The following is a 27,028-nucleotide window of genomic DNA, read 5'->3' on the forward strand; positions in this document are numbered from 1 at the left end:
TTATATCTTGATTTTCACTGGTGGGTATATGGTAGTGTATATATAACCAGTGCTATTGTGATCATTGTTAAGATGCTAAAATTAAATCCCTACTTAATAAGAGTTAGAGGTTTTTAAGCTCCTAACTCTTATAACTTAGATGTTATAAGAGTTACTGGTAACTCATAGCATTGGATGTCTTTGGGTGGCAAAGTGCATCATTGATTTAGATGTTTAATGTTAGCCCAGCCTAGGAAAATATTGCTATGTGTGACAAGTCCAAAGCAACACAGAAAGCCCTCAGCAAGTGTGGGGCGACTATTGGGACCTCCAGATTTTCAGTCCTCTTCAGACCACGGAGGTGTTCTGTTCTGTCTGTCCCAGCGCACTCGAGCAAATGAAGCACAGCTCTATCATGTTTGTAAGCATCACTTCACCCACTCTATGGATACAGCATCTGTTTCAAAGTACACAGAAACACGAGTTATATTTCGGAACAAAATGTAAATATTGCTGGGATTGAAATTAATATGAGGGGTTTTGCCAACTGCTGCTGTTTTTGTGTATCACTGTGAAATGGGAGTTTTGTTATTTTAAAGAGAAACAGATACTCTAATCCTATATCCCTCCATTCTGCAGCCAGTGTCACCTTTGGCAGCTGTGGTTTATCTGCCCCGGAACAGGACTGGATATGCTTTTGTAGAATGACTCTTTTGGCCAACAATGACAATACAGAGAACTTTGTATTTGGGAAGTCCAAAGCCACCACCTTTTACTTCAGTGTGAAATATTTCCATAAAGACGTGATTTAGTAATTTGGAGATTGAAGAGGTTTTTTAAATTCAGGAAATCCGAAGAGCTGTGAGACAAATGTGATAGAGAATGAAAACTAGGGGTAGAAATGTATATAAATGACTGAATATTCAGAATCATAACAGTTCGTTCCAATAAGTTTGTGGAAGGAATAAAAAAAAAAACATGCTTCAGGGTTTAAGACAGCTTGATATTAGGGAGCAGGATGAGACAGTCGTGAAGAACAGATTATGCCATGTTTTTTGTACTGTTTTCTGAAGCATATAATTTTTGCCACCAATAAAGACACAGTACTGCATCTACTATTGTTTTGGTTTAGGACATGATGAAAATGCTTCATTAATTATGAACTTTTCTGATAAATATTTCCATTGAAAGAAATCAGCACATTTGTTTCTCAAAAACTCATGCCTAATTATGATGCCAACTCTGAAACTTTCCAGTGAATCTGACAGATAAAGTCAGCACACTTTTTTTCAAATTTCTTCTCAAGACCTATATTCCTTATGTTCCTGATAATTAGAGCCAGTTTGTACATTTTTGTGGAAAATAAGTCAGGCATGGGTTTTTTGTCTTTGAGGTTATTAAAGCCTCATGAGAAGATACTAGATTCTTTCCACGCAATATCTCAGTATCAATATCTCAATCTCAATATTTCTGAGATTTCAGTGCTAGTGTGATCTGATAGTGTAAAACTAAACAAGGACTTTAGAGTCATGCCCTAAACGGCTTTTGGAGTAGTTATTTCTCCTATCCTCCATGAAGGAACAGTGCCATCTAACCCTGTGTAACTCATGCAAATGGAATAATCTGTTCCCATAGTTACTACTAAAGAAGCAAGAGTAAGCATGAGAAAAACCCCATAGATAATGACATAAACCTGTGAGGGGCTGCAAGAATATTGAAGGAACTGCAAGCATGTTGAAGTATGTCATTTGAGTTAAAAATAAACTTATCAAACTGGCAAAATAGGCCCGGGAAAAAAAAAAAAAACAGCATAGACAATTGCACAGTACAACTATTCAAGTAGTTGTTCCTATCCAAATTCAGTCTGGGCAATACCTGGTTAGACCAGAGTTCTGTGCATAGAAATCTAGGGGTTACTGTTGATCTCAGACTACACATGAGCCCGTAACATCTTTTTTTGGGGAAAAAAAAACAACATCCTCCAAGGAATTGGACTTATGTTGATAAGGTCTGAGTTGACTATTTGTGGTCAAGGGTAGGATTCTTCAAGAAAACTGGGAAGCAACAGAAGCCTAGGCAAAATTAGTAAGAATGACTGGAAGTCTATAAAATGTAATCCATGACATTAAAAGAGATCTAGAGATCTTGTGTAGTGTGAAAAAAGAGAGTACTTAATAAGAATTAAGTGAGTCTAAGACAAGGAGTAACCTGTTCCCTTAAGGAGTAACCAGGTCTCATTATGCATGATTAAAAGAAGAAAAAGTAGTATATAAATTGCTGTGAAGAAGAAAAATTTGGTTTGACTGTCCTAAGCTGAAGGCTATAGAGGCTACAATAAGACACCTCAAATGGCATTAGACACTTCTGTACAGGCAATTGAATCGCATCCTTAGAATCAGCTCGCTAAAAGTGTAGCTCTCCATGGTTTATACTGAGAGTTTATGCACTATACGTGTGTAATTATCTACATGAAAATGCCTGAAATGTAATGCCTAACTTGTGAGCTGAATCTGTGTCCTAAATATTTGTTATTCAGGAATGCTAAGAAACTGGACAGGAATGAGGATGTATAACACATGTCCTAAAAGCTTCAAGATGCATAGCAGTCAGAGACAGATTAACAACTTGTTGATAGGAGCAACGTAGTCTTAAAAGATTTGAAAATTAATTATTTGGCAAATTCTGAAAGATCAATCTGTAAAGTACATTTCCAATTAGCTGAAGAATCTTCCCAGAAGAACAGATTAAAATAAGAATTCTGTAACTGACCAACTGTCTTATCTTGGTTCATACTTGCATAAAACAGCAAGAGACTAATTTAGCCTTGGAGCTAGATATTTCAGCTTGCTAGCGTTTAATGAAATTGAAACAGAAACAAGTAATTACTTTTTACCAAGTGCTCAAACATATGAAGGAGGAATATTTTGATCTCAGTTATTGATTATTTGTTTTCATGTCTTCATTTTCAATACTGTTGCTAGATTTAAATACTCCAGGCCAAATTATGTTATTCCTCTTTAAATTAGCCGATGGACATCAACATGTTATATGAGATGGGAGAAAAGGTAACAAAGCTGGTCCCTGAGCAGCAACACTGTTCTTTAAGCAAAAAACAAATTTTGATGGAATGTTAGCAGCTACAATTTCCTGGTAATTAATCTCTAAATGTACTTAGCTTTAATTGACAAATCATTATAAAAGCATAATCAGGCAAGTAACAGTGTAATTGTTGAGTTCACCAAGAATTCTATTTTTATTAAATAAATTACACAAGATGGTTCCTTCTTACATAAATAAAGATCAGGGGTTACAATTTTTGTTCCATGCAGGTTAGGACCCATACTGTTCCCAGAGCTTTAGTCTTCCAGATAAGGAGGGTAGCTTCACAGTAATGTTCTTTCTTTCAATTCTTTTTTTTAACCCACAGATTCCTGTGGATTGTTTGCTGGAAGTAAGATAAGATAGCAGGGATTCTAGGCTGGAGGGAGGGGCAATAGGTCATCCGTGAAAGCATAAAATAATACAGGTGAAAGTTACATAAACTTCTTTAGTCTCAGGGAGAGCTACATAAAGGAGAACCCTGTTATCTGAAAATGAGGCTACCAGTTCATGTTTCAATTTCAGCTTGAACTATAAAAAGACCAAATTATTCTGAAATTTCCTGAGATCCAGACATTCCAGTAAATTTTGAGCTTGGAAAATAACCACAAAAAAAGGATGATGTTCTATATTTACTTTGATGAAACTGAACGAAACATCAACTCCAGTAAGCAGCTGTGATGCTGCTAAGACTGTTGGTTAGACTATCCAGGAGCCGTAAACCCCCAGAACCTACCCTGAGACTTGCATGGCTGGGATTCATTTTAGTCAGATTGAAGGTCAGTATAATTAATTTCAGTGTCTGCATATGAATTAGGTGCCTAAGCTCCTGTTACAGTTAATGGAAAGCTAGTCAATGGGACTACAGTCAGTGGATTCTGGAGACAAAATCAGTCCAATAGGAGCTTATTTTAGGAGGTAGTGGGATAATTCTTCAGGTTTCATTTACTAGATCAACTAGATGAACTTACTCTCCTGTAAATGTAATTGAAGCTTAGACACCTAGCTAACATTTATGCAGCTCAATTCAGTTGCTTTATCAACTGCAATTTGAGATGGTGTAGGGCATCCCTTGTAATCTCAATCTGCTGATCAATATGATTTTTTTGTTTTGTAGGGGCTATGTTGTATCTACCAAATGCATGCTGGTGTTTGAGATGTCATAGGGCATTTCAAAAGGCCCAGAGCACCTTCAGATTTGCAAATGCATGTCTATATTACAGTCCAACACCAACACTGCAGTGGATAGGCAAACAGCACTGACAACCCTGGCCCTAGGTATGGTTCTTAAGGTTTTCTCTTGTAACATCAGGACAAAGAACCTGGGGATCAAAACAACCTTATGTTGACCTTTCTGGTCTTGAGACAATCTGTCTGGAGACACTGCCTTTAAGGCTGAGTCCCACTAGTTTCACTAATTGCCTTATCTCATTAGACAGAGACAAGGAGCTTCACAGGTGAAGCATTCAAGATAAATAAATGAAGTTTTTTCAGTTACACTGTTTCTCAGATAAGGATTTCATTACTGAATATTACTGGCATACCTGACACATTACTTCTTTCCGCTGTAGACACATGCCTCCTCCAGCTGCACCATTTTCCCTGCTTTATCATTAGCAGAGTGCTCTCCTTGTTCTTTCTCCGAGGTACCCCAATGTACCAAGGGTGCACTGGAACGGACCAAGATGAGCCTTGAGTGAATCCTTCAGATAATATATCAGAAAATCAGTATTTTATGAGAGATATTCCAGTCATCACCTCTGTCAATGATGTTCCACAGATGCCCAGACCTGGACAGGACTTCTGGAAGGAACAGATTTATAGAGAATCTTTTACATTGGTGGTGCATTTTATGAAGTAATTTTCCTCAACAGAACTTTATGAAGATTTCTGTCTGATGCACTACTCTTATTGCAGAAAGGTGATCAGGTCTGTTACATATTTAATGTATTTCATGATGGCAGAATATGTTCCTGTTTTATTCACATGGTCTGCAGACAAAAGGCCATGAAAACCATCTCATGAGAAAACTCAATGAAAAAATTAGGCTTTGTTAGCAGAAATAGCAGGCATAGTTTGAAAGAAAAAAATTGTCCTTGGAATGAAACATTGCTCATTAAGAAACTAAGGTGTTAAGCAGAAGTCTAAATGATTTATTTTTTTTTTTTTTGCTGAAAACCATGTAGAATGCATTAGACAACAGAAAACTTTGATCTGTTTTTGTATCAGGTTTACGTGGCAATGGTTTTGGTAGTAGGGGGGCTGCAGAGGTGGCCTCTGTGAGCAGAGCCCAGCAGCTGCCCCATGTCAGATCAGAGCCAGCTCCCAATGGCTCCAAAAGGGACCTGCTGCTGACCAGAGCTGAGCCAGTGAGCGACGCTGGGTGGGCCTCTGGGAGAGCAGATGTAAGGAAGGGGAAAAAACTGCTGGGCAGCAGCAGCTGGGAGAGAGGAGTGAGAAAATGTGAGAGAAGCAGCCTCGCAGCCCCACAGATCAGTGCAAGCAGGAGGGCAGGAGGTGCTCCAGGCAGGCAGCAGCAGTTCCCCTGCGGCCTGTGGAGAGGCCCCTGGTGGAGCAGGCTGTCCCCCTGCAGCCCATGGGTCCCACACGGAGCAGATCTCCACGCTGCAGCCCGTGGAGGAGCCCCCGGTGGAGCAGGTGGATGTGGCCTGGAGGAGGCTGCGGCCCATGGAGAGCCCCCGCAGGAGCAGGCCCCGGGCCGGAGCTGCAGCCCGTGGAGAGGAGCCCACGCAGGAGCAGGGGGTCTGGGGGGAGCTGCCGCCCACCCGTGGGGGACCCGTGCTGGAGCAGTTTGCTCCTGGGGGATGGATGGACCCCGTGGTACGGAGCCGTGTGGGAGCAGTTCTTGAAGAGCTGCTGCCTGTGGGCAGCACCCCCAGGCTCAGTTCGGGCAGGACGGCATCCCGTGGGAGGGACCCCACGGGGAGCAGGGGCAGGGAGTGACTGTGAAGGAGCGGTGGAGATGAAACATTTGGGACTGACCACAGCCCCCATTCCCCGTTCCCCTGTGCCACTCAGGGGAGGAGGTAGAAGAGGGTGGATGGGGGGAACTTGTTTGTAGCTTGCTTTTAGTTTCTCACTGTTCTGGCCTGATAGTAATAGGCAATAAATGATATTAATCTCCCTATGCGGATTGTGTTTTGCCCGTGACAATAACTGTTGAGTGATCTCCCTCTCCATATCTCAACCCTTGATTTTTTTTCCATCATGTTTTTTCCCCCTTTCCGTCTGGGGAGGGGGAATGAGAGAGTGGTTGTGGTGGAGTTCAGCTGCCCAGCTCGGTAAAGCCACCACAGGTTTCCATGCTGGAATATGTTCTTCTGACTCTATCTATATTCATCTATTTGTGAAATAGATGCCAGCGCCTCACCACCCTCTGAGTGAAGAATTTATTTTTAATAATCTTTCTAATCTAAATCTGACCTTTTTTAATTTAAAACCATTACCCCTTTGTCCTGTCTCTACGCTTCCAGGCAAAGAGTCCCTCCCCAGCTTTCCTGTAGGCAATCTTTAAGCACTGGGAGTCCACTATAAGGTTTCGCCAGAGCCTTCTGTTTTCTGGACTAAGTAACTCCAAATCTCTCAGCTGTGCTTCTGAGTAGGAGAGGTACTCCAGCTCTCTTATCATCCTCATGGCCCTCCTCTGGACCTGGTCCAACCTGGTCCAACAGGTCTTCTTTGTGCTGGGGGCCCCAGAGCTGAAGACAGTACTCCAGGTGGGGTCTCATGAGAGTGGAGTAGAGGGGGAGAATCACCTCCCTTGACCCAGTGGCTATTCTTATGTGGTTTCTTATATAAGAATATATAATCATATAATACTTATATTTTTATTTATTTCTAGATGTTATCTTTCACATCTTGCACCCAGTTGCATCAGAATGGGCAGGTTGTGCTCTAATACCAATAACTGTGCCTTTGTATGTACAGAAGTGTTTTTTGTTGTGTTGACTATAACTAGAGCTTTTAGACCAGCTATTAGAAGTATCATACCTAAGATTACTAACGGAACCACTGAAATCATGGAGCTGATGTTGTATGAATGCGTGAATCTTTCTTGTACAACAGTACTCAGATTTAATCCTATTTGCATTTGGTGAAAAAAGTCACTGTTGTTTCTTTTTTAATATTTGAGCACTCTAAATATATTAAGTATGTTTAGTAAGGTTTCCAATTTTGAAATACACTGGTCTGAAGTTAAAATATGTGTTTAAAAAAAAAAAACAAACACAAACACCTGTCATTGAGATTATCATTATTTCATTGTTTGCTCCAACTGAAACAGTATAGGAATCCTATGTATATAATGTATGTGTATACATATGCAATCTTTATTTTTTTGCTTAAAATATTTTTAGAAGAAAAATTCTATTCAGCTCTAGTTGATTTTAGAGGCCTTTGGATATGATCAGAAGGCTTTTCTTCACTTGGATTCATTACAATTATATTTTTGACGCCACAGGTAGCATGTTTCTCATAGTTCAAATGTAATTAAGAAGTGCCATATCAAAAACAATTCTTCTATGCAAATACCAAACTATGCACATTTAACACTTGGAATTCTACTAATCCTTTCAATATAAATACTATACATAAAATTGTGTATTGGGATAAGCATTTTACATGGAGACCTAAGCATCTGTTTTTTAAAACTAACCAGTGCTTATCCATCTGTTCAATAATTTAGAATAACTTAATCTCTTTTATTCCCAAATACAAATTACATGGATATCACTATATTCCCTGCAAGGTTTCCTTTAATACAAACCAGTAATACAGTGAACGCGTTTTCCCTACTGTTCTGCAGATGTCATAGTACCCCATAAAATGTGCATGCTTTAGTTTCTACGGAAACTGAAGACAAGTATCTGCAAGTGTCTCTGCCTCAGTATAAATAATGCTGTTTTTCCTTCCCTTTTCTTAGGTGCCTATCCAAGACTCTCACTGAGCTTCAGGTTGAAGAGAAATATTGGATACTTTATTCTTCAAACCTACATGCCCTCCATACTGATTACCATTTTATCATGGGTGTCATTTTGGATCAATTATGATGCATCAGCAGCAAGAGTTGCCCTTGGTATGTGCTACGAATGAGTGGGACATTAAAATGTCAGAATGTAGCCTTTGGAGGTTGTTAAAGACTGCAGCGTGATGTCAGTGTTTTGATATTCCAAAATCATTTACGTCAAAATCATGTCTTTCAGTATTGCCTCAAAAGTGATAATTTTTCCCCGCATGCAAGAATGTAGCTACCACTAAATCTCTGACATGAGCTGCTCATATGGGTCCTAGACTTGTTTTCATCAAATTTAATGTTGTTGTTGCCAGTCATTTCAGCAAGGGGACCAGTTCCATAATCATACTCTAAGGGCTTCAGCGTGGGCTTTTAGTTCAGGCAAGTGTGGGAAGACAAGTGTGGCTTCAAGCCTCCACCTGAGGTCTTGGCTGCTTTAACTGACAGTGGCAGGAAGAGACCTCAAGAGCCATGTGCTAGTTCAGAGTGCAGGGACACGTCAGCTGTGGACCATGACATCCCGAGGACCGTGACATCCCTCAGAATGCACAGTGTGCTACGTGCATTTTTATGACAGCTTATGGTGCCGTTTACTTCATGGCAGAAAAACATGGATTTAGCACAGGGTGGTGATCCTAGTTGAAGACCTTTTCAGATCAAAGTATCCTTTAGATAAAGGAGGGTAGCTTCAAAATATCACACAGGAAGTATTTCATCTGTTACGGAAACATACTCATGGGTAGCTACAGTCCAGAAAGTTTAATGGATCCACAAATAATCTTTATGGCTACTCCTGCATTTCATCTCACCCCAAAGCCTGTCTTCAGTCCTGTTCTTTCCACTAGCACATGCCTTCTTGCTCAAAACTTGACACTTAGCCTATGCTATATAACATTTGCTACACTCTCTTCTCTTAAAACAGGAGCCTATTCCTTAGCTCCCTTATTTTTGATACGTACCACAGCAAACCAATACTCCAAGACATGCCTGTATGATTCTGCATCTCTGTACCACTTACCTACCAAGATCAAAGGAGAGTAGCTACAGCTGTACCGGTGTGCAGTATCATAATATCCTAGCATCTGAACTTGTGTGACTGAAAATATTGTATACTGGTTGCAGTTACTCTACAGATATAGTAGTTCAACAGATGCTGTGGATTAACTAGTGCATATGTGTGTAGTACTCATGACACAATCTGTCATTAACCACTCAGCAGCCAGTGCATGTTCAGCAAGTTGCAAATAAGTAGTAGCTTCACAGGAGGTGGGACATAGAGTCCTAACAGCTCTGATACATTCATAAATGAACTATTGATACCAAAGACCCACCATGGAGAAATTATAACCAAATGAGGACAACACTTCAAACACATCAGTCAGCATCTAGATTTTAAATGCCAGTCAGGACTGCAATGAATAAACGGTTAGACAGAAGTTACCAAACCTAATAACATTGCATGTCCTCCTGTAATGGGCTCACACATTTTTTTTCTGTGTTTAGGGGACAGGACTGCCTCGTGTGACCTATTTCTGTGTAGCACAAGGGGTCCTGATTTGTCAAGTACCATACTGTAATAACACAAATATTTGAACGAAAGTCAGAGAATACATTCAAAGCAAGCTCAAGAGCCCAGATGTTCTATTTCCAATTGATAGAAAGTCCTTTTGAGAGAATGACAATCCGTATAAAAGGTTTTTCTGAGAACACAATTAGTGCCTTGGTGATTATGTCTTGTATCATCTGGTATTTGTATAATAAAGTTCAGTACCATGGGCCTAATCCTGTGTTCCTTTGTGTAGCTACTCTTATGAGTCTGAAGCTGATAAGAAATGATATTAGAGTTTAAAGGCAGTGTTGCATCTTTGGACTTAGGTAACTAGCCCTGAAAAGCCTGTTACAGAGGAGAAAAAGGCCAGCTTACCCAGGTCTTTGTTAGAGGAAGGATTCCCTGTGCAATCCTTATAGACACGGTGACAAGATTTTACTCAGCCTCTGCAGGAAGTCTATATTCTCTGAAAGAGCCTGATTATAGTTCATCCACTTCCATGTTTTTCTCCAGTCTCTGGTCCCTTGCTGCACGCTCTGCCTGTGCTCCAGCCTGTATTGAACCAAGAAGTTCCCTTGACAAAGAGGGTGAAGACTAAACTTGGAGTTCTCTCTTTGCAAAGACTGTAATCACAAGATTATCCCATTTTGATATGATAGGTGAGTGTCAGCTGATGCCCTTCCAGCTGTGCTTTAAAACACATTATTGACCTTCAGAAGAGAGATTTTGATCCTACATGAGCATGATGTTTGCCTGCAGGGTGACAGGACCTCCCAGGGGCTGTATTTCTTTTAGGTTAGTGGTGGCCACCTTTCTATTCAGTGTGCCTAATCTTCTGGATTACAGCCTATGAACAGACACCAAAACTGGGGGCATTATAACCCCATCTGGGTTGATGAACCCTTGTTGAACTAGGCTTTGGTAAGCATCTGTGGGGTGCTAGTGAGATGCCAAGGGTGTATTAAAAGAGAATTTTGTGGAATTTCTCATACAAGATTCAGATTTATTTTAGGTGATTTTCAGAATTCCTTATAGGAAGCAGGTAATCCTGCAAGGAGCAGGTAATCCCGTGGGCTGCAAATATGTGATAGTGTAATGTCCTCCAGCTTTCTCATCCTTGTTCATGTTCTGGCAATGAGGTTTTCTACAGATCTTTTTAAAATTTCTTTAAAAATAATGCTAATGTGTCAATTGTTTTCCTCATTTTACTGCAGAGTTGAGTGAGCTACACACAAAACATTTTTTAAATACGCTTGTGCTGTGTTCTCCATTGTATTTCAAGCCATGAAACACCTGACATCAACACACACTTGTTTCACAGTTTAGAGGAAAAGCACTGAAAACTGCATGACACTGACCTACTAAATATACAAAATATCTGCTATGGAACCTCATAGGCTACTTCTGCAGTTCCCTGGAGTGGCACTGCTTATACCAACAGCTTGATTTTGAGTTATATTGTCTCTATTTCTGTCTCTTCAGGTAAAAGAAACTGTGCTTTATAATATGCAGGCAATTTTTTTGTTCTTTATCTTTGTTCTGCCAGCATTCTATTGACTAGCTATAAACTGATGGTATAATTATGAAATCAGAAAAAATTGTAATGGAAGGGGACCTATTAGAATGGTTTACCTCTTTTACCAGTGTAGACTTGTCATACAAATCAGTGTTTTCAACCTTCTGTGATTTGTGATTCCCATAAAATTTCCAGCAGAGATACAGACCCTGCAGTTTACTGTGAACTCAAGCAGACTGACAATAAATTTGCTTTTCTTACCAGGTTTTCAAAACAATGCTTTGTAATGTATTTTCAGGTGCTATATCCATCCTCAGGTAAATAAATGAAGGTTTGACATATCTAATAGGTACTTTATTAATGTCCAGCAGATCACTATGAAAATGCAGCTCTCCCTTCTTGGCTTGTTTTTTCCCCTCAAATATGCATACCTCTCTGCCTCTCACTACTCATCTCACTTCTGTCTAGCCATGTAAAAATTAGACTACTGATCTAAACTAGTCATCTCAAATCCCTCTTCATGAACTGGCTACATTATCTTATCCTGAAATAGGTGTCTCAAACAGACGGGATGAACTGTTCTAGAAAGCTGCCTTCCTCTCTCCATCTACTACAGAGGGACTCTACAGGGCTAACGTCAGCCAACCGTTTAATTCTTAAAAATTTAAAACTGGATGATAAATTTCACCATCTATAGAGTTGCTCTGCCTTAATGTGTTCACATAGTTTTATCTATCCAGGCCCCTAATTAGTTTCGTTACTGTTTAAAAAAAATCATCTCTGTGGTGTTGATGGCTGTGCAGTGCTGGAAGAGCACATCTTTTAATGCTTTGCAGAAAATTTGCCTTCCTGTCGCAGGTCGATTTGGTCTTCGTGGAAGAGATCCTCAGTACAGCTACACTGGCTTCTCTGAAGCAACGTTAATTCACTGCAGTGGTGACACGCACCCTTGTTAGCTATTCCCCCGGTTGTATGAAGGAAATATTGTAACAGAATAATAATGCTTCAAGCTTTAATTTTGCTTTCAGTTGCAGTGATGTCACCTGAGAGACTTCTTTCACAAATTTTTAAGCTTCTTCACACTAACAAGGGAAACTTGCCAAAGAGGAAAATAAAATTGAAGCATGATCCGCTTAGGTTTGTAAGATGTATGCTCTTTTATTTCTTTGTCTAGGAATTACAACTGTGCTGACTATGACAACAATCAACACTCATCTGCGAGAGACTTTGCCTAAAATTCCCTATGTTAAAGCCATTGACATGTATCTTATGGGCTGCTTTGTATTTGTCTTCTTGGCCTTACTTGAATACGCCTTTGTCAACTACATTTTCTTTGGAAAAGGCCCTCAAAGGCAGAAGAAACTCGCAGAAAAAACAGCAAAGGCAAACAACGATCGCTCAAAGTTTGAAGGCAGCCGGGTAGGATTCTTTTATCTATATTTAGCCTCTTATTTCTTTTATTGCAAAAACTAACTGTATGAAATTAACAAACAAATCATGTGTAAAAATCACCAACCACATCTCCTTTTTGTGGGCAAACTTTGGCATTTTTATATTCAAGGACCTACATAGAAGAATATATTTAGATATGCAGAAATCTAAGAGAGTATGATCTGTTTGACAAGAAACTGTAAGAAAAAGAAAACAATTCTAGCGCAGCTGGTTTGAAAATAAAGGCTCAGCTCTACAAAGGCATTTATTTGCTTAAATGAAATGTAATTTAATTTGCTTAAATACCTACACAAGGAATCCAGGATCTGAGCATACTTTTTCTCACTTCCCTTCCAGCAGACACATTTAGAACGGGAGAGAGCAGATAAAGGATTAGTCCTGCCATGCTAATTAATTGGCCAACATAGCAGTACCGCTGTGTGCGGCATTGGCATCTGCTGCTGTTGAAGGCCAGCAGAAAATTATGAGTCCTAGAGAAACTTTCAGATGGGTTTCTGAAGCACAGTATTGTCAGTGCTGATTACACTCCATCCTATTTCCTTGCCTTGAGTATTATTTTGTGCAATGAATACCATTTTTTCTCCTTTGAAAGAAAAATTCAAGGCATTCAACAATATGTGATATCAGTGAGCCATGTCAGTTCCAGTAGAACGTATTTTCTGGCTAGAATGTTCCCAATGAGGCTTTTTCAGTTGGTTTTGTTGAGTAAGACTGTTTTTTCTATCAGCTATAAATTAGAGGAGTTCACAGAGACAAAACTACTACCTGTTTATTAAATACCAATATCATAAAAGTAATTTCAAGCTGTATTTTATGATTCTAATGATTCTGTCTGCTATGATAGATGTAATGCAGAACTCCACCTAATTATTGACACTCATATCTGTGAAATATTTTTTGAAGCAATCAATTCATTTTTGTCCATTCTATTATGAAACCAAGATCTCATCACAGTTGGCAGCACTGCTTAGGACTAAGCTAGCGGGAAGAATGAGTTCCCTTTCCTGGAAAAATAAATAGTTATAATAATAAAAAAGCAAATGGAAGAAAAAAAAAGAGTATCATACTGAAAGCAATAGAGATTTTAGCTTCAAGCAGGTAACGCAGATGTATGCACTAAAGTTCAGATCTCCCAAGGAAAACCATCTGGCAGATCTCATCCATTTAAATGATTTATATAATTTGCTACACACCCAATACGACCCCATGCCTGATTGTACTTCTATATTGAGATCGATTGGTCTACCTTGTCAAAAGAAGTGTAGTGCCTTAACTAACGAAAAGGTGGTTTTCTTATACCCAGATCATGTCATTTTTATACTCCCCTGATCATACCATACATCACCCATTTTATCTCACTTCTAACTTACGACCTTTTCTTTCTTTCTGGACCATCCTAAGCAAATACTGTGCGCTGTTCTGACTTTTCTGCTGGTTTAATATTGACCATGTATGAACTGAACTTAAGATATGAGCAGCGCACCAGAGCTGAAAGAACATGCTGCTTTGTCCCTTGGAATCCCAGATGTGACAAGGAACTCTGTCTTCATACTTTTACTTCAGAACTTTTACTTCATAAAAGTGCACCTATTTATACTGACTGTGAATATTTGCTATTTCAATGCATTTAAGATAAATAATGAAGTATGGTCCCATTCCAGGCTTCAGCTGGTGAAGTCAACAGAGCTTCATTACAGTCACTGATATTACAGAAAAGTAGTGCCAGTGTATGACCAGAACAGGCATTAGGTAGATCAGAAATGTTCCTTTGAAACAAAGATTAGATAGAAAATGCAGATTCAGTGGGGGTAGGATGTCTACTCTTAATTTCTCATGTGGTAAACACTTTCAAATCCAAGGTAGAAAGTATTGCTCAGAGAAGGTCAGAGGTCCCATTGCTTTCAGGATGAGCAGCTCAATGAAAATCCATCTAAACTGCTTTGGACAAAGGTTACCAGAGCTTTCAGAGACCATAGCCCTGAAGGAGGAACACAGCTTCCATAGTTTTGGATCATGCCCACTGTATACTATGCCTTACAGGCATCCATGGTTGTAGCGGGACAGGTGGTCATGATGGAGTTTTTAACACATCTGCCAAGGAAGACAGTATCTGAAAGCTCTGCAGCCTTGGCTCGGACCTCTTCAAGGAGTGGTAAAGAAGCAAAAGAAGCACCAAACCTCTTCTTCGATGAGTCTTGAAGATTGTTGACTCTGATGGAAATAATGGCTGCTTAGCACTTGCTTGCTTCTTCCTTTAGAGCTGGGACTTGGGCTGGATGTCCTGGGAGAGGCTCACAGATGGAAGGCATAATGCACATACAGTAAGGGAGGCTCAGAGTCTGGTTTGTGTGAGTTAAATGAAATTATTGTTTTCATCACTTCAGTGAGGCTTCAGGCTTTCCATTCAGAAAGGCAAGGTTTCTATTACAGGGAAATATTTCAAATCTCAAGTGATTTAGGGCTGACATGCATTTTTAAAGGAAGAGAGAGTGACTAAAAACTGGCAACCCCTTTTGCAGCTCCTCTCACTATTTGGTGACTGTCAAAATGTGTGTGGTGGAAAAAAGGTTGAAAAGGTTTTTGGTATAAAACTGGAAAAAGGCATTACTTTTAGTTTGTCTCTAAGACTACCACTTTGGGTTGATCTTTTGTTTCTGTTTTGTCTTAGTAATTGAATTTGCTTGTATACGAACCATGTGCATGAGTTCCCTGTCATTGATTTAGAGCCCTAGCTCAGGGTGTAGTGACAGAACAACTCCGTGCTATATCAGGTCCAGCAATGCAGCCCAAGCTGGAAACCACAGGCTCATGTTGGAAGGCAGCACTAGGAGAGCAGAGATGGCATAGCACTGCCTGGAGTTCAGGCTCTGAGCCTGAACAATGCTCTTGTGATACCTGCGACTGGCAGCGGTGCTGCAGCAGTGTGTCTTGCTCAGACAGCGGGGAAGGGAGAAAGACGAAGGGAAATGCCGTGTTGTTTTCACTCAGGAGCGGTCTCACCCGTGAAGACCAGTAGCACCAGCATGGAAACTGGTGGTGCTGTTTGTGCCTTACACATGTAGTGACTGAGGTCTGGAAAGCAAGGTAGCAGGCGTGGTTATAAACACTCTTAATGTAGCAAAAGGGTTTTTCATGCTTTCTCAGCTTTATTTGATTGTGGAGCAGGAGAATTTTAATAACAAAAATGTTCTGGGCCACAAAACGCACAGATTTGGGTATGTTTGTGTTTTATTTGATAACTGCTTTGCTTGGTAACTCTGCTGCCTCACACATGGAGTTGCACTGTGCTGTGTCTGAGGTTGTGGGTCTGGAAAACTGCACCTGGCACAGCTACCTCCATGTAGATGCTGGTACTGCAGACATGCCTCTCCAACGCCAAGCTTTCAGGCTCTGTCCTCTGAGCTGTTCCTGATGTGCTGTCACCGAGGCTTGCTGCTGCTGAGCTGCCTGTTGGCTTCCCTGCTCCCATCACAGCTTTCTGGACAGCTCTGCCCGTGTGTGAAAGCCAGCGAGCCCAAGAGCTGCAGGGGTAAGGGAAGGAAGAGCCGGCGTAGCATGCAGACTGCACAGCCAGTGTCACCTCTTGCATTGCAGAAAAGCAGTGGGGAAGGGAAAACTCTGCCCTATTTTCTCCCATGTAGCACTGCTGAAGGTGGTGTGGTGACGGAGGCATGCCTGAATAGACCGTATCTCTGGAAACGGTTTCAAAAGAGTCAGAGCTGGTGCTGAGATGAAACCTGAGAGAGCCTTTACGCATGACTCATGTATGGATCAGCAATTGACAACAAAGAGATTTTCACACATAGCTGTGTCTTCTTTTGACTGCTTTTGCATCATATTTTATTTCAGATAGCACACTTTAAATAGTATTCCTCTCTGCAGTCTTCCAGCTTATCCCAGTAAACCATAGCTACTGGAGACAAGCACAGGATACTCCTTTTTTGAATAAACCAATTTTTGCACACATACCAGTTTAGGATTGAAAACTCGTCCTGGAAAACCTCAATAAACTGGTTCATATATAAAGACAAGCTCTAGGGTAAAGGAAGAATGGGACCTTGATTTTTCCTAAAATATTTTTCCTGCCTGTGGTATCAGTGCCTAAATTAAATTCTTTTCTTTGTGGAAGAATTGACAGAAAAGAATAGGTGGCCTGCAAAAATGTTTTCCTTTGAAAATTGATCACCACTGCTATGGATCAATTCTATTTCTCCTGTTTCTGTTGGTAGTTTCAGGCTTCATTTGTAGCTCTCTGTGCACTTTCAGTTTTGCTGCATAAATTGTTTGTTTTAAATAAGGCTCAGATACAGCCTAATTTACAACTAAATCAGCATGAGAGAGCTCTAAGGCAATCCTGTTCTCACTTGTTGTTCCCTCTTGTGATCGAGGCTACTGGCATAATCAGCTGGTGAGCATGTGTTTTGGACATTGCTCCTTCTGGGCCAATCCACCGAGGTTATGATTTGTTACAGTCCCCTGCTAAAAATACTTCTTCGTAGTTCATGCTGTGGTAATTTACGTTTTTGGTTTGGTGGGACCAAAAGTTCAGCCCTGGGGTGTCGATCAGGAGGGTAGCTATCACACAAGCTCATTCAAGCTTCAACCCCCTGTGGCTGTCAGGCATGTGGGAAGAGCTTCCTTTGAACAAAAATAATACCAAACCCGTTATAAAAAAGCCCTTCTACTCAAGGCAGTTGCTGCATGGCTTTTTAGCTCTGGAGGTTCCCAGTTCAGACCCCCGCTGTCGGCCAAGGCAGCGGCTTCCAACCAGGCACTGCTGGGAACAGAGGCTCAGGCCACTTACATCTACTTAGGGTTTTTAAAGCACTGATAATCGTAGCAACCGCTCTCGCAAGTGGGATTTTCTTCTGAGAATGAGTATCTTGGCTGCTGTGGTAGAATTATCACTCGGTTTAAATTGGGAAATATGAGAATAGCAAAGCTGGCAGTGTTCTCCTGTGCATCTTCAGCTTTTCTGGATACTTTTTCTGGTACTGTTTTGAATAGTGGGATATTTCTGAAACAAGAGTGTGATGACTAGGTGCCAAGTTTTGAAAAATATCTTTCAAGGGTGATGAATACAATTCCTGTGGGAAGAGTGCTAGTTCTGTAGCGTTTATGATGGGAACGTACACTGTGCACCAGGGGGATCAATCGTGTGTGTACTAATTTAGTTCAGATACATCAAGGTTAGTTGTCAAACTCCATTCTTACTTGGTGGTTAGCAATATTAGGATGCAGCTTCTAAATTTTTCATATTCTTCATACTTTCCTTTATTTTCAAGATCTTTCCATCTTCCCAGTTCTGCCAGCTACCCTGGGTTCATCTACTCGGTAGCAACATAATACTATTTTTTTTTGTGCTTATTAATTAATATAAGCAATTTTATTAAAGTGCTAGGTAGAGAAATATCAACTTTTAGATGCAGTGAGGACGCTCAACAATATCATTTTTGTTGTGCTTGCAGTTTTAAATTATTTCTAAAAAATCTGAGGCGTAATGTGGTCAATGAATTTTTGCTTGAGGCACTGATAACACTTAGGGCCAGGTCTCTTGTTGCCCTACGTGTTGGAAGGCCATTTATGCATAAGTAAAGAAGATGGAAGCTGCTACCAGGTCGTGTACCCCTTGCACAGCCGTGCACGCTTGCACCAGGGCACACCAGGTGACAATCAGGTGGCTTGAGCCTAGATTAGGATTTCTACCAAAAGTAATTTCCATTTTATAATTTTTAAAGGAGATCTATTTTGTGGAGTAATATACTTGAATAGTAATTTTGATGTAAAATAGTGCAAGACTAACTACAGAGACAGCTTTTCTTGCTGTTATTTAAGCCTGCTATTTGCATTTATATTGCTGCAGATGATGGAAAATGTTTACATGGTATTTAAAAAATTGGGATTGATGAACTCCTAAACAGCAGCAGTGGGGTTCAAGCAAAATGCTTCCTCTTTTTATTTTTTGTGTAGTAGAATGAAAGATTTCTGAGGAAGAAGAAATTTCATTGTAAAGTACTCCTTAAAATTTATGGAATATTAAACAGAGAACTAAATGAACCTGAAGTAATTCAGACACTATCTAATAGTAAATCAAGCCTTATGGTAGTTTTCTGGCCCTAGTTAAGTGTTTTCAAACTGCATTAAAGCTGAAGTTTTCCAAGAATCTTGAAAGGTATTCAATAGCAGCCCTTTTCTTTCATGTCTTTAAAAATATAATACTTAACATCTAAACAAGCCAGTGTGGTGTTTTCTGGAAATAAGAAGTAGGTTGTGGAAGTAGACATTCCTGGTGTAAAAAGGGTGTTGAAGTTTCGGAACTACAATGTACCATCCCAGTAGAGCCTATTGGTGAAGGAGAGTTCCTGCAAGAGTAAAATGAATCAGTTTTTTGATGTATAAAATATCTCAGAGCATTTCATGTTTCTCAGCCTCCAAATGGAGTTACGTGAGGACCAATCTCTTCATGGTGCAGGAGCAGTAATTGTTTAGAGGTGGGAGAGATGGGGTTTGACTGAAATTGATTCTGAAATAAGATCATCAATTTCACCTGTTTAGGTCCATGCTGATTCAGCAGGGAATTCATTAGTGATTTGGTAGTCCGCTGTTTTCGTCTGCTTTGATAAGTTCAGTGGGAAACACTCTGTGGAAACAACCAGCCCTGGAAAGCGATGGGAGCACAGCAGTGAGACAGCCGCGGGAAGCGGGGAATGAGGGGGTTCAGGTGGGGCCAGCATCAGGAAGAAAGGAGGCCGTAGGAGGCCAAGAGACTCTGGAAAAGACAAGAAAAAGAAATCTTTAGGTTAAAGTAGGATCATGGGGGGGGGCGGGGGGGGGGGGCGGGGGCAGAAATGACCAAATACTGTCATCTCTCCAATTTATAATGAGGTTCAAGAACAAACCTTGGCATTTTGGGGAGAAATTCCAGTGCACAAGCAGTTACATTTCTGAGCCAGGTGATGAAATTATCTCCTAAGGCTCATGAAGAGTAAAACAAAGTTTTATCAAAGACACTGGCCCTGTTTGTCACGTGTAGTCATGTCTGTAATCAGTTCAGCTACTTTTCTAAATCCATATTTGTACCTGGAGTAAGTTTCCCTGGAGCTGCTGAACCACACTCACGTTCACTCCTGGAGGATTTTGCCTTAACGATATATTCAAGCAAACCTGAGTAAACTTGCACAGGATACCCTGCCATTGTCGTGCTTCTTTATTCCCTGAGAGAGCTTGTGTACATTAGTCCAAGTCATTTAAATCAGTGCTTAAATCATTCAGAAGTCATGTTATGTACAAATACTTCTTAACATGTTGCAGACATTAAGTATTCATACTTCACAACAGCACCTTCAGATTGTCACAAAGCATTAGCATACATTGCTGTAACTTTGTGGTTTAGCTTTGGTGGTTTATCCAAAACTTCAGAAGGAATCAATACAATTAGTGAGAATTGGTCTCAAGAATATCTGTGGGCCAGAAGCCTGATTTCAGTTTCTGCAGATCTCTTCTCTCCATCTGCTCCTTCCTTGTATTTGGCATGCTTGTCCCTCAGTCTATTAACAAAGAGATGCATTTCAAAACCGGGTTTCCAAATATGTTTCATTGGACATTTGCAGAAAATATATGCTGTCATGCAATTTCATAGGACATAACGGTATGTTATGGCATTTACAGAAACATTGCCACTTCCTTGACCACCTTTCTGGTTTGATTTACAGATGCAGTGACAAACAGTGAAAGGCGGCAGTATCACTGAAAGATCAGAGGCAGAAACTACATTAGGGTGGCATGCAAGGTTGGCAGATAAGGTGACGCAGGCTGTGCAGTGTGATGAAATAAGTGGAATCAAATTAATCCTTTCTCCGGGTAGAAGAAACCTGAATATACACCCTCCAGAGTACAAGCTTTCAACTGACACCTCACTTACAGAAGTCCAGGTCTCAGTGGAAGGATGAAGTACCCAGGGACAGGCTAATGTCTTTATGTATGTAGGTGGCAGACAGAATCAGGAGAGATCAGCACGCACTGAGGAAAAAAGCAGCTGACATCTGTGGTGGTTGAAGGGAAGGTGAGCAGAGACCTGCAAAGAGAAGGCTGTACTACCAAAGTGGAGCGCAGTAAAATGGTCTCTTCTGGGGCATTTTGTGTAAATTGAAGGAACTTGATGTAACATTTCTTAAAGCCTGGGAGGAGATGGGAAAGGAGATGACGTGATGAGTAGGGGCCTGGATGAGAGATTAAGTTTTAATCTTCATCAGGAAGTTACAGGTTGTAGAGATATTTTACACAATGCTATCACAAATCCTGATCATAATTTGTACTGATTGCGGGAGGAACAAAAAAGAGCAAACTGAAGCAGTTATTTCCAGAGACCACTCTATGCAGTGATGGTGTCCACAGTTGTATTTTATAGCTGTGTGTATTCCCTAGTTGCAGATCCTGCTCAACAGCATGAACTAATTTCTACAAACCTCAAGCCCATATTTTTGTACCCAGTGGGTTTCTGCCATGGGAAAAAATAAATTCTTAATCACCACTGAGGCTTCTCCACCCCATTGTTTTGTTTCATATTGTTTATTTTTATTTATAGGCACTCATCAGCATAACGTACCATTGCCTACAGCAGCAGGATTTGTTGGATACCTTAGTAATTTTTTTTTTCTACTTGCTTGTATGTGCGTTATGTGTTCATTTTTCCATTTTCAAGAAGCTTGGCAAAGCATTACTGGTATACATATTTTTTTTTTCACAGAGAAAAGATAAGCTGTAGCATCTATAGTTGATGGAGGAAATATACATTTTACATAATTTTAACAGGATTGAAAATATCTAAATGCATATGGACAGACACATAGCAACATATACTTTTAATGCCTCACACAAAGCTTGGAAAAGAGCTGGTATCAGATGAATGTATGAACTTCAAAACGCCATGACAATAGCATGTTTTCTCAACTACTTTCATACTGATGCTTCTAGGATGAGGTGTTCAGATGTGGCACTGTTAACCCAGATAATGTAGCGGGTTAGTATAAGGTATTAATGAGCAAAATCTCAGGCTGAATCGTAGATGAATAAATTGTGTAAATAGAACTGGAAATTATCCTGGCCGTGTTTTGCAATCCATTTCTGACTCAGGGGGGAACTGGGTTCACTGGAACAGAGTCACACAAACATTAACTAGTTGAAAATACCCAGCACAGAGCATTTATTTCATATCGAGCGGTCAGTTTTCTTTCCCAAAAGCTGGTGGGAAATCAGAGCTGCACCAGCTTTGTTCTCACCAGCATGCAGGGTACAGGGCAGAAAGGGATGTGGTGCTCCAACCCTGAGGCAACCAAGTACTGACTGAGACGGCATCACTTGGGACTTCCTATCTGTGCCACTCGTGGGAACTGAAAGCTTTTGGGGGATGAAGGAGCTGTACCCAGCTCTGTGCTGCTGCTCCTCTGCTGCTACAGGATGGGACTGAGGAATCTGGCCTAAAGCTTGTTAAGGGCTCTAAAGGATCAGAACCGTCCTCTTACTTACTGTAAATGGCATTGTGTTGCTCACCTGTGCTCAACACTGTGCTCACCTGTTAGGTCTGGGGGCCAGAGGGAGGAGTGCCACCTGCTTCCTCAATTTAAGTGTTCTTCCTTGCCAAAGTTCATCACTCTTTAAGATCACTTATCCAAGTGGAAAAGTCCCATGCTTGTGCATTTCCATGATTACAAAACAGTGTAAATAACTTTGGAAGGAAAAGTTTAAGAGAAAAGCTGTAAATAAGCTCCGTGGTTCCAACATACAGAGAGTTCATCGGGCCAGCACCATTCTTGTGATTTTATCAAACTTCACCTGCACTTTGTTTTTCAGTTTTTAAAACGTGCATAGAAAAAGAGCTTGTCCAGTTTAATTTAATTTCCTGCTGTAGCAGAGAGAGGTTGCATCCCTTACCCTCTCTCCCTACTGCACTGAATTACTCCATCCTTTAAAACACAGCTGGTTTAGATTGAGAGGAAAATGACTGCTTTTGCCAAACACAGTTTTATACTAGATTTTGGGAGTATGATAACCCTGTTTGTAACAATATCTAAGTACTTGCCTCAATTTAAGCAGATGAGTATTCCTTTTCTTTTTTTTTTTTTTTTTTGTAAGATTACCACATGCTTAAAATGAATACTTCCTTTCTTAAAAGACATATGGTTTTGGAGATTAAAATACACCCACGTTTTGCTGATATATGTCAAATCTTTTGAAACAACGTGTATTTCTATTTTTGCCCCTCAGGTGGACACCCATGGAAATATTCTGCTAACATCGCTTGAAATTCACAATGAGGTGGCAAGCAACGAGGTCACAACCAGCGTCACGGATGCCAGAAATTCAACAATATCCTTTGACAACTCAGGAATCCAGTACAGAAAACAAAGTTCACATCGCGAAAGCTTTGGAAGGCGTTCGTCAGAAAGAACAGGCTCCCATAGCAAGAGGAGCCATTTACGAAGAAGGTCTTCACAACTGAAAATAAAAATCCCTGATCTAACGGATGTGAATGCCATTGACAGATGGTCAAGAATGGTGTTTCCATTCACATTTTCTCTTTTCAACTTAATTTACTGGCTATACTATGTTAACTGAGTGACTGAACTTTTTTAAAGGACTTCAGTTATAACAAGTGAAGTACTACTTGCCTGCAGAGTTTATATATATTTATATATAAATATATATATATATGAACTTTTACTATGTAGAGAATACTCATGTATGTGTGAATACATACAGCAAAGAACTGTGTGTGTATGTAAGCACACACTGAAAAGCAAAGGTATATGTATGCACACATATGTGTACACGCTCATTCTGAGGTTATGGACAATGTAACATAGAATGCACTTTGAGGAACTTTTTAAATTGAAAGGCAGGTGTCGTCAAAAACAAGCCTTGAGAAAGTAAGTGTTGTATATTATCACCACAGAACTTCGATTGTCATAGAAATTTTCAAACAGCTGTAATGGTGTATAATGTCAGTATTTAGTGACATTGTTTGTAAATGTTGCCATACACACTAATCATAAAGCGATAGAGTTACACCGGTAAGTTTAAAATAAGTCGTTTATATTGCAGATCCATCAAGAACAATTTAATCAAGCCAAATTTATTTTTCTTTGCTAAAATATCTTGGTTTTATATGTCATAATACCTTTTTCCAGTCCTGAACAAGCATCGTTTTTAATGATCTCTTGCTTTCTCTTCTGCAGTAAGCAGGTTGATCATAGGAGTGTTGCTCTAGGTCTTTGGAGACACATATATGTTCATAATATTTCAAACAAGCATTTTAAGTGTCCATCAACAGTGAAAAGAATCTTTTGTAAGTACTGTAAATGTACAGCACATTTTCCTTCCCTTGGACTGGTTCCAGCTGCCATGTCATTTTGAAAGAAAACAGCACATTTTTAGTGTAATTTAGCTGAGAATTCAACTACTGTCAATGTGTTCTACATCTGCTATAGATTTAAAGATTGTTATTCCAGTGAAAGCATAGAAGATGTCTCAGGTTATTTGCTACTTCAACATGAAACCACCTAGCTGTAGCATTTTTAAATATGCATTCACATTATTTAACATTTCTTATAACATTGTATGTTAATGTAAAATATATTTGCATAATATGCATATACGTATATTTTCTCAATGTTTTTCTTTCCCGTGCTTGCTATCGTGATCGCATGCTATGTCATATTTTTGTTTCTGTGATGTTACAACTTTTATTCTCTAGAATTGAACAAATAGAGCACTTCTGATACTTTGATTCAGCAATGGAGCATTTTCATATTTTATTTATATACTTAAAATATATACGTGTACACTTCTAAAGCTAGTGTGCTGCAGTCACAGATCACAAAAGATAGCAAACAGTATGTTTTTTTTCAGCGTTAATTATGTTCAAGCACATTCTTCATGGAAATGTGACCAGTTTGGTTTTCATTCAAATTCATTCCCTTAGCAGGGCTCCAAGTTTTTTCAGTCTAGTAGGTTGTAGTCGTCAAGGTACGCCGATTTCAGATCTGTAAACTTAATTTGTTATTTATCAGAGCAACCTTTCTAAAGAAAAGAAGATATATTTTTTGTATGCAGTGTTTCTATCATGTACATTCACAAATACCAACAGGTTCAGTAGCATAAGTAGATTTAAATCAAGAATTCAGACCCTGCCACTTCTCCTCAGGTAGGATTCCTGGGGAATCAATGGAAAGCTGTGGCAGACAGAGAGCTTCGAATGCTAGCTAGAGACATCTATGGGAGAAAAATGTGTAGATATGCATCTACCAAAAAAAATTAAAAGGAGGGTATGATACTGAAAAGTATCATCAGTTACAGAGCCATTACTTGGCTCTGTAATGACCCGCATTCTCACTTGATTTATCTGCGAAGAGAGCAATGATACTTGTGCTGTTGCCCTGTACAGTCCATTGCTGTTTCCACCCCTGATTCTTTGCAGCTGAGTTATGAAACTTTGCTCTGGGCTGAAACACAGCACAGAAAGTCCTGGGTGCCCACCCCGTGGCGCAGGACATACCTGAGAGCTGCCCCGTGAACAGCAGCGCACTCCTCGCAGCCGCCTCGCGGCAGAGCCGCAGTGCGATCCCCACCACCCGAACCTCGCCTGCCAGTGCCTGCAGGATCAGCACCGCAGTCCTGCTGCATCCTTGGCAGTGGTGCAAAGTGGCTGTAACTGCAGTTTTTAAGCACTGTAGCTGCAAGCAACTGTGCAGTATGAAGAGCCTCAAAGGAACCCACAGAGCTGGAGCAGAAAAGCTTGTGGTTTTTTTTTAAAAAAAAAACCTCCTCACTATTAGCTATCATTGGTAAACCACAATTATGGGCTCTTTACTATCTCTGTGAAGGGATTACAGAGCACATTGTCGTCATTATATTTAAAGTAATAAAACAATTAACAGCTCCCCAAAGTATGTATTTAGATTTGTTGAAATCCCTCCCCTGTTTTTATCGTAGCATCAAAATACGATTAAACAAAAAAAATCTGATTTTAATGAAACTTCAAAAGAGTAAGCTTTGCATTGGAAAAGTTACCCTAACAAAATGATCGTTGAGCAAGTCCTTCAGTAAGTGCCCTAAACAACTGTGCTGGAAAATGGGATTTGAGAACAGAGTGGTCCCACGCTGATGATTTAATCACAGTTCTCTCTTTACTTCAAGCTCCAGCTCCTAGAAATTATCTGATCAGGCAGTGGTCTTTAGGAACAAGAAGAAGAGACCTTTTATTTGTGATACTCCACATCTTGTTGAAGCCACTTCTCCAGAGGCTTCAGTCAGGATTTTTAAGTAGGCGGGCAAATTGCAGTCTGGCCTGAGTGAAGAGCAACATGCATTGTCAGGACCCTGCATGGGCAAAAGAACCAAGTCTCTGAGGACTCTTACTGCTTGCCGGGGTGAGAGGCAGTGTGTTACTGCAGCCCCCTTCATGGATCAGTACTTCCCCCTTTTGTCTCACTGCAAGGAGTGAGCAGTTGTATGTTTCAGGTTTTCATGAGGTTTTGCATTCATCAGTCTAGCTGAGTTCCGTGGGGCAGAAACAGCTTGGTCTTTGAACCGGCTGAAGTCTTGGTTGGACTTGAAGAAAGCCAGGAAATACTCCCGTAAGGTTAACACGTCATCCTTAACACGCATTTTTGTGCCTTTTTTGCCAATTCCCTTCCTCCAGTCCCAGCACCACTTCTTACACACAGACACACACACAACCATGTGTTAAGAACAGTGTTTACCTTGACCTTACATTTTCTGGCTGTTGTCACTTTATGCTAGCTGCAGTGTATGACTTTAACTTAAGGATTTAAGACTAAAAAAAGAAAAAAAAAAAAAAAAGCTAATTCCAACCAAATTGCACCAGAGTAATGTATTTATAGCTAATTAACTCATTTCTAACTCATACTACTATAAATAACATTTACATATCATTTGTTTGTAAAAGGCATTAAAAAAAAAAAAAAGAATCTATCTTGTGTTATAGCCCAAAGGGTCAATAAAAAGTAGAAATATTATGGTGATTTAACTCGAAGTTGATTTCATTCCATTGTAAAGATAAACTAAACCCCAGTCTTATTTTGCTTAAGGCACATCTATGTATTTTTGGTATTCTTCAGCAGTGGAAAAAAAAAAAAAGAATAGTAAAATGGAATGATGAAGAGATGCTTTATGAAAATATTGATGAATGAATATTCATTTATTAAAAAGGATTTAAAGATCAATTGCTTCTCTCTCTTTTTTTTTTTTTCTGGGGATGGAGGAAATATGTCAACTAAATTTGGTGCTTGGCTAAATTGTAATGTTTAATTAGGTTTTAAATGTCATGTAACAGTCTTACACAGTTCTGAAGAAAAAAATAGATGAAAGTATTTTTAAATTG

The 27,028-nt window shown here is 39.9% G+C and overlaps 1 protein-coding gene across 7 annotated transcripts in view; it reads left to right on the top strand.

The window, feature by feature from the left end:
• Window positions 1-26,511, top strand: part of GABRB3 (gamma-aminobutyric acid type A receptor subunit beta3) — a 116,549-nt gene extending 90,038 nt beyond the window's left edge. For 6 of the 7 annotated variants that reach the window (XM_066983465.1, XM_066983456.1, XM_066983487.1 and 3 more), the window contains 3 exons: window positions 8,021-8,173; window positions 12,350-12,594; window positions 22,891-26,511. In XM_066983465.1, the coding sequence (XP_066839566.1) occupies window positions 8,021-8,173; window positions 12,350-12,594; window positions 22,891-23,241 (749 nt within the window). In that variant the 3' untranslated portion in view covers window positions 23,242-26,511. Of the gene's footprint in view, window positions 1-8,020; window positions 8,174-12,349; window positions 12,595-20,339; window positions 20,690-22,890 lie in introns of all 7 variants that reach the window. The other variant, XR_010826651.1, reaches the window with a different exon arrangement.
• The last annotated feature ends 517 nt before the right edge of the window (window positions 26,512-27,028 follow it).

The sequence above is a fragment of the Anser cygnoides genome, chromosome 1 (assembly GCF_040182565.1).
Source record: "Anser cygnoides isolate HZ-2024a breed goose chromosome 1, Taihu_goose_T2T_genome, whole genome shotgun sequence".
Taxonomy (NCBI): domain Eukaryota; kingdom Metazoa; phylum Chordata; class Aves; order Anseriformes; family Anatidae; genus Anser; species Anser cygnoides.